Below are 9,014 nucleotides of genomic sequence, written 5' to 3' on the forward strand. Positions count from 1 at the left end.
TATGATCAAACTACCCTTATTCATTTAACACATTTATGATCAAACTACACATTTATGGTCATACATCTGTTACGATCAAAATTTGATGGGTGTCGAATCCACCAAAATTAATTCTTACAAACACTTTTGTAGAAGTGTGAGTAGGGTCGAATCCACAGGGATTGGTTTTAAATTAATTCCTTCAAAAATAAAAATAATTAGGAGGATTTTTTATTGTGAAGAAGAATAAAAATTAAAATTAAATTAAACTAAAGAGCTAATAAAATTAGAAGAGGTAAATATAAGAGAAAATTACTCCAGTTAAACACAGGATCATACTTAATTTCACGGTCGATCATAGATGCAAAGATAACAATTATTCATGATAGATAAATTGGTTATGGTCATTGATACAACCTAACGACCTCACCTTTCCTTACCTTGTGGATAGTCAAGGAACGTCCGTTGACTAAATCCCTAATCAGTAAACAACCTTGGGAACGTTCTCAAGATTTAATTTACCGACAGCATTAAGAACTAGAAAGGCCCAATTCTAACCAATAAATTCCTACGAGGATTTATTTAAGTTAGATTGTGCATTCCCCACAACATAATCGAAAACTTCTACATAATTAATTATGCTATGTTACCACTAGTTATTGAACTAAACAAACAATTATAGATTTGCAAGTTCAATTGGCTAGGCAAATATTCTTGACAATGAATAACGGTACATATCATTCATAAATCAGATTATTTGTAATAAAAATACATAGAACAACACAAATACCAATATGAGTAAAAGTAGAAAGCATAAATTAGATCTCACAACTTGTTGGATTCAAGCATTCGCCAAGTTTTCAACCGGAATGAGAGAACTAGCTAAACATGCTTATGGAAGAACGCATGAAAAGCAAAGTAAGAAAATATCATAAAAGCGTATAGAAATAGAAGAGTTCAAAAGTTTCCTTTTAAAGTGAATCACATAACATATATATAATAACTAAATACCTAATTCTACTAGGATTATAGGTAGATTCCTAATTGAACTAAAAGACTAACGAAAATAAAATTATAATCCTAGTTAAACTCCTCATTCATCAAAAGGTAGTCCAAGCAGCTCCAAATTTTTGCCAAAAATTATGTTTGAGTCTTGTCCGAATTTCCATTTTGGTTATTTTCTTCATTTTTCATTTCATTTGCCCTAATGCTGCAAAATACTATTTAATTAGGAGCATTTTGGTTATAAAATAGGTCAAAATATCACATGAAATAAGCACAAAATGTGATCCTATCAACATATGAGGAGGTATATCTTCACTGTTATATGGGTAATTTAGCTAGAAAAAATTTATTTGATCTACAATAAATTAGTAAGAAGTCAATCAAGAGTAAATATAAATTTGTATTCAATATTTTTGTTGATATCAATAAATTCAACAAATTTTGACTAAGGGATGGACCTATTTGTTAGACTGCAACAAACCTTAAGGGTCCTAAATATAATTTTTTAAATTACAGGGGATCCACGTGTAATTACACCAAATAATAGGAGAGAAAAGTATAGTTATTCCAAAAGAATAGATAATTATATTTACACTTCTGACCTAGTCTATCTACACAAATCGCCCCATATTTATGAAAATTTTTACATACAATCACACAAAAAAAATCAACATTATTTATACAAACAACTCCTACTTTTTTGGCTAATTTCATATACATCCTCAAAAAACGTCAATATTATTATATAAATTAACTACCTCTATTTTTTGGTTGTTAGTAATAGTTCTGTAATTACGTAATAATAGAGGTGGATTGTGTAAATAGATCATAGATAAAGGATATAAATATAATTATTCAAAAACATTATTCAAGAGATGCTTGATGATGGTATTAAAAGGGATATCGCTATAAAATATTAAAATACACTGAATGCTTAAAATCAATAAAAAAAATATTATTAGTGTTATTTACATTGAATAAATATGTTCTTCATCTAAACATAAAATTCAAATTACAATTAGATTTAAGTATGTATGTAAATGAATCGAGACGAGTCGAATCCATCAATCACTATTTAAACTTTTTTTAATTATTATCAAACTTGTAAAATTATGTTTGAATTAGATTTAATTATTAATGTAATCGAGTTTTAATTGATCAAAATGAATCGAACTCAAATAATTTGATATTTTTAAAAATACTTTATTATTTTTGTACTAATTGAATCGAGTTTGAAAATTTATAAAATAATATTTTTTATTCAAATTTAATTTATTAAATTTAACGAATCAAATTCGAACCAACTTTTATCGATCATTTTTAATTGAATATCAAATTTTTTTTCAGGCCTGAATTCAAGTTACTATTGAAAAACTTCAAGTGGGAACGCTGTAAGCAGCCAACCTTTTGTTCCTAATGAAAATTACAAAGTCATCAATTCCAACAGGACTCAAAAACTGGCAGAAAAGAAGTACAACATGGCCCACATCACATGCCTCTCGCCCATGAACTAAAATTGTTACAAGATTGCAGACGATCATCAAATCGCGTTCGCGACTCCAACTCGTGAAGGGCGAGTTTGCTCGTCTCTGACCAGCAGTTGCAAGCCAACACCAAATCACTCGAGTTGCACGTATCCCCCCCCCCCCCCCTTTTTTAGATATTCGCACAAAAATCAATAAAGTATTTCTACATATTTTTAATTGTTGAAAACTGAAAATGAAATGAAAACACAAATAAACGGCCTCTTACGTTTCCATTAAAATTTGGTGTGATTATACACATTCATTATGATTTTGAAAATTAACTTATAATACCTCCAATGTTTCTATTAGTTTAATAAATAAATTCGTTTATTAGTCAAAATTTATAAAATTTGTTGATATTGAAAAATTAAATAAAAATCTATCATATTGTTTGGATTCATTTTCTTAGTATTTTGTTGATATAGAGAGAAAAACAGAAATAAATAAGTGCATGTTGGAGATAAAGTATGTTTGGATTTTTGTTTATAGAGATAATTTAAAATATTTTAAAATAAGTGTTGTATGTTTGGTGTTGTCTTTTGGGAGACAAATTTTTAATTGTCAAATTATGCATTTTTTATATATATTTAATGTATTTATATATATAAGTGTCATATATTTAATGTTTTATTTTGAGAGATAAAAATCATTATTCATTGTCAATTATGTTTATTTTATATGTATTTATATATATATATATATATGTGCGTGTGTTTGTGCATATATATACATGTATTTATGCCAAATGAGAGAAAAACACTAAGATATGATGTTTTTGCATGAGCACAAATATTAGGCATGTTTCGAGATAAGGTTGAAAATGAAACCAAACAAATTTACCTCAAATTCACTTATTAGTATTAAACAAATATTTTCTAATCAAACTATCTTTATTATTAGAGATTTATTCATGATGTGGCTTGCAACTCAATAGGTATCCCTTTAAACCAAGTATTGACCACTTTCGCTTCTGATGAATCTCATGGGTTTGTCTCGAAAAGGCGCCTCGCTATGTAGAGGAGTTTTTGAGTTTATAAGAACTCAAGCTCCTCGTCTGTAATTACTTGAGATACTTGTCTATATCATCAACCTCCAGACAAAGGGCTTGTCCTAAGGGCACATGGCCTCGCTCCATCAGATGGTGCCAAATGATGCGGCTTGCGACTCAATCGATTCCTCATCTGGAATTAATGTGTGATGCTTGTCTATATCATCAGCGCCGAATAGGGGGTACATGGTCTCGTTTCCACAAAGGGCGTGAAATGATGCGACTTGCAACTTAATCAATGCCCCGTTGCATGAGTATTGTCTAATATGGCTTCTTATGAACTTTAGAGTTTGTCTTAAAAAGACGCCTTACTATGGGTTTATAAGTCTCTCAAGTTTCTCGTCTGTATTTAATATGGGATGCTTTCCTACATCAATTTAATTCATAATAAGTCAATCAAATGTAATAAGATTGACATTTGGATTTTTTTTGTTGATATTAATAAATTTTATGAATTTTAATTAATGATTAGATCTATTTATTGGATTCAAAGAAATTTCAAAACTACTAAACCAAATTTTCAAATTATATAGAATTTATTGGTAATTATACTAAATCTGAACGGAGGGCAATGGAATTATTACTTTTTAATTACGATCAGCAAAATAGAATCTCACACTCTCTGGAAAACAACAGTGTCGAGAGATAGAGAGAGAGAGAGAGAGAGAGCGAGAGAGCAGAAACTGAGAGGGTTAACACTTTTAGAGAGAGAAACATTAAAAACGTTCAGAGAGGGCTATATATATACACACACACACACACTTCACAAACCACGTAATTCTACACATAGAGAGAGAGAGAGAACAATGAAGGACGAAGCTATAAGCTCCTCAGGAGACCCGTTGTTGCCCCCCAGATCTCCGCCTCCGACCCACACTCCCGCTGCCAGGTGAGAGTTACCTTGCTGCCCCTCGACAACCCATTTCCCCAATTTCAATTGCCCTATTATGCTCGAAGGTGGTGTAGTTTGAGCATGTATTACGTTAATGCTTGATTTTGGCGAGGTGAATTGTGCACTTGAGCGCGTCAAATCTTTAATTTTATTCCTCTTTGTTTTGCCCACAACTTGGGTGCATATAGTAATGGGGCGAAATTAGGGCATGCGGTGTATTGGGTTTTTCCGTGATCTTTTAATTAGTATTCTGTACGAGTGTAAGTACCTTTTCTTGCTTAACAAAGACTTTTAGCTTTTGGGTTCAGACAATCTATTTGGAGGGTTCATTGTTTTTGTGGGTTTCATTTGATTCTGGATATAAAATAGTGTTGGCTGTAAAGGGAAGTCAAATTCCCTGCATTTGCTTTGTATTTTTCCTCGAACTTTGTAATTAGTTACTTTTATTTTGAACAAGAGTTGCCAATGAAAATATTGGAGTTTGATATGTTGTGTGACTCATATCTGTCCGTTGACTTGGAATAGGCAGTTCTATTTAGTTACCTTGAAGTTTGAAGAGTATATGGGGAAATTATATTTCTAATCTGGAAAGGTGTTCATGATTTTGAATAGTGTTCCAGATCATTTGTTCAGAACCTTTCATTCTCAAATGCTAATGTGTTTAGACTAGCTTCTCAACTATACTTACGCATTTAACAGTAAAGAAGTTTACACGTATAAAGAAAGTATTAATATGAAAGTTGGAGAAAGATGGTAAACTTTCCGTAAGAACTGGGAGCTTTCGTAATCTTCTTAAAGATTGACGAGTGCATGATACTAGCTGTCTGGCAACCATTACAGTTATCTTTTTGTTGCAATGACATATAGTATATCTCTACTTCTTTTAACAGTTCTGCTGGGGCATCATCTCCTGCTGTTCCCACCAATGCTGGCAGCACAGACTGGTTTGGTCAAGGGCAAAGTTCGAAAGGAGGATCCCTTTCTCGCATTGGCTCACAGCCCATGTATACGTCATTGAGCACTAGTGCTGGTGGTTCTGCTCTTGGATCATCACAGCCATCCTGCAGACCGTGGGAAAGGGGTGATTTACTGAGGCGTCTTTCAACATTTAAACCTGCAAATTGGTTTGGAAAGCCTAAGGTTTGAATTTGTCTTGCACTTTTGTGTGATGATTATTTTGGATAGTCCTCTTCCGTTAGGGTTCTCTTTGCTTCACATGTTTGCGTGACTGCTTTGTGTTCAATTCAATGTTTATGCCTTCAAATTGACATAATAAATGTAAGCTCCACACAGATAATACAAACTAAATATGTATCTGTGGATCCAACCTTGGATTGTATATATTGAATCTAAAACCTAACTGATCCTAGCCCTGATAAGATCTGAATAAGGAAAATTTATCATGTAGTCAGGTTGTTGTTTCATGGCATTAATCCAAAACTATGTGAATCTGATTATCATCTGACAGAAAGAGGATATTCCTTGCCTACGTTTGGCAAGTATTAGCTCCAGTATCTAGGGAACGCTGCACAGGTAGAAAGCTTTTGGAAAAATGAGTTATGATAGTGAATGAACTCTAGTTTCAGAAAAGAGGGAGATGAGTATGAGATTTAAATTCAGAATCTTTCAATTAAGGGTCAGGGTGAGGGCATGAGTCTGAGATTGATGGTGTCCTGCCCAGACAAGTTGACACTTCAGATAACAGTTAATGTTGGCATTATTAGGCTTTCCAAAAAGATTATCTTTTGCAGGTAGGAGGTCAACAGAAATAATGAGAGTGCCCACCAGTTTATAGTACTTATCTTTGTATTTTGATGCAATGTTTTTTTTCAGGCTGCAAGTTCATTGGCATGTGCTAGAAGAGGTTGGGTGAATGTGGATGTTGATAAAGTTGAATGCGAATCTTGTGGCGCGATTCTGAAGTTTGTTTCATCGGCTACCTGGACTCCTTCTGAAGGTGAACCATTGTGTAGTTGATGATTAGGTTAACCGAATGTCTCTTCCATGGTTTCTCCATTTTTTACTTGTATGAACATTCTCTAAGTTTATATGAAAACAGAAAGAAGGTTAAGTATTGAACTATCTTTAGATGTTTGTTGATTTATGTATAGTTCTCTACTATAACTATGATAAATCTTATAATATTTCAATAACAGATCTTTAGAAACCATATGGTTGTTTTACTCACAAATTTGACATATCATTATGCAAATAAAATCTCAGTGTGCAGTCCTTTTCAAAGTATTGAGTTCTTTTGAAGTTTGTGAATATATCCTTTATTATTATTACTTTGTTAAATTCATAATATTATTATTTGGATAGTTCCATGCTTTTGGAGATTGGTCTTATATGGCACATAGACAAATCTGTTTCAGAGAAATATCATCGCGAGGGGTCAAATTCCCAGTGAAAGACATGTTAGTAGGCGGTTAACTTGGTGTAATGCATCATCAATTAGGATATGGAAATGCATTTGGGGTGTGAAATAAAGTACTCAATTTTTTAACAGGCAGCTGGTTAGGTTTCTCTTGAGTCTTGTGTATAAGTTGTATCGTTGGTGCTGCTGTGAGTGAGCTTGGAACTTCTGTCTACTTAAAAGAAACTCAGAAGTAACTTTGCCGAGCTGCTACAATTAGCTGAAAGAGAGAAAAGCTACAGAAACATGATGTTCTATTGTGGAGTTTTATTGTGTAGTTGTTTCTTGATTTGCTGTTTTCATCATGAACTTCTGTGAGATTCCTTTAAATGAACTTGTCACTTTTAGTTTTGGATGGAATGCTGTCCTTAATCCTTCTCCACCTGTGCATTATGGTGTTTCCTATAATCTTTCAAAATTGCAGTACAGGCTTGCTAGCACTAAAAGATCTTGCCAAACACAAAGTACATTGATGCCACCTCTCAGCTGGAAATTTTGTATTGTTTTTGTTACTTGAAAGTTGTGACTTGGGAAGTTTTATCTGACGTTAATGTCCTCCATGTCGAGGAGAATGGAGGTGCATCATTTCTTTGCCTTTCGTGCGCCTAGTTTATATACCTTTTCCGGAAGAAGCATATATAACTAACATGTAACAGTTTCCCTAATGTTAAAAATTCTGCCTGTAGACTACAATACCAATTGTTACATCCAATTGTTGGAATTTTAAGTTTAGTATCAAGAATTTTCTGTCAGCTTCCCTGGACAAGATTAAGTCAAGCTTCTAGTAATCTCAAATAAAAAAATTGATAAAGAAGGGATGAAGCTCTTATAATTAGAAAATTCTCACTATGTTCAAATTTAACCAGAGAAAATAAAGCTACAGTAGTTGCTACGTCCTGTTCCTTGTAGTTTGTTCCTAGTTGCTGCATCATTTCAGCTCTGGTTGCTTTGTTCTACCAGAGACACAGCTTTGTCTGGTTGCTTATGACCAATCATCTATTCTCACTTACTAATTTTTCCTGTAGCTGATGACGCTGGAGAAGACTTTGCCAAGAGACTTGATGAGGGACACAAACTTACCTGTCCATGGATAGGAAACTGCTGTGCAGAAAGTCTGGTGCAGTTCCCACCTACTCCACCATCGGCACTTATTGGTGGTTATAAGGATAGGTGTGATGGCCTTCTCCAGTTTCCATCCCTCCCTGTTGTTGCTGCATCTGCAATTGAGCAAATACGGATTTCTAGGGGCCCAGAAATAGATCGTTTGCTCACGCAGTCTCAGTTTGCACGTGGTGAATCTGGCATTAAGCTGGAAATTTTATTAGGAACTGAGAACTCCAGAGAAGATGTCTTCTTCATATACTCTCGTGTAATATATATGTGTTCTCTTAAATTTTATTGGTTCAAAATCCTTTCTTGTTAGTTGGGCGTTGACTGTAAGTTGCAACAAATTGCAGGCTCAGAAGATGATAAGCCTCTGTGGATGGGAACCCAGGTGGCTTCCAAATGTTCAGGATTGTGAAGAGCATTCTGCTCAATCAGCTAGAAATGGATGCTCGATTGGTCCTTCAAAATATCGTGGTCCTCCCCGTGATCCCAGCCGTGGCAAGAAACATTTGTCCTCCTCCACCAAAAAGGATTGTGGCATAAATGAAGTTACAGGTACTAGCTCGAAAAGTGTGTCTAGATCCCCACTGTTGGATTGTAGCTTATGTGGCGCGACAGTAAGAATCTGGGACTTCCTAACCGTCTCACGTCCTGCTAGTTTTGTTCCTAGTGGCACTGATGTTCCCGAAACTAGCAAGAAGGTACTGACACGTGGAATAAGTGCAGCAAGTGGCATCAGTGGGTGGGTTGCTGCAGATGGTATGGAGAAGGAGCAATGTGAGGACCATGATGAAGCTGCAACTGGTGAAGGAAAGTCATTGTCCAATATTGGGGTGGATCTGAATCTAACGATATCAGCTGGATTGTCCTCTTCACGGTTGCAGGTGAATGTTGTGTCTGAACAATACCAAGATGTTCATAGAGGAAGAGATGTACTGATTCGGCAGCCTTCCAGCAGTGAGGTTGGTGATCGTGCAGCTTCATATGAATCACGGGGTCCTAGTTCCCGGAAGAGGAACTTAGATGAAGGTGGAAGCACAG

At 34.6% G+C, this 9,014-nt stretch overlaps 1 protein-coding gene across 1 annotated transcript in view; it reads left to right on the forward strand.

Moving 5' to 3' along the window:
* Positions 4,209 to 9,014, forward strand: part of LOC105176896 — a gene marked incomplete in the record, with an annotated part of 8,003 nt that continues 3,197 nt past the window's right edge. Inside the window, 5 exon segments of the mRNA XM_011099838.2 lie at positions 4,209 to 4,447; positions 5,341 to 5,590; positions 6,284 to 6,407; positions 7,892 to 8,235; positions 8,324 to 9,014. Coding sequence (XP_011098140.1) covers positions 4,365 to 4,447; positions 5,341 to 5,590; positions 6,284 to 6,407; positions 7,892 to 8,235; positions 8,324 to 9,014 — 1,492 coding nt within the window.

The sequence above is a fragment of the Sesamum indicum genome, linkage group LG14 (genome assembly GCF_000512975.1).
Source record: "Sesamum indicum cultivar Zhongzhi No. 13 linkage group LG14, S_indicum_v1.0, whole genome shotgun sequence".
Classification (NCBI taxonomy): domain Eukaryota; kingdom Viridiplantae; phylum Streptophyta; class Magnoliopsida; order Lamiales; family Pedaliaceae; genus Sesamum; species Sesamum indicum.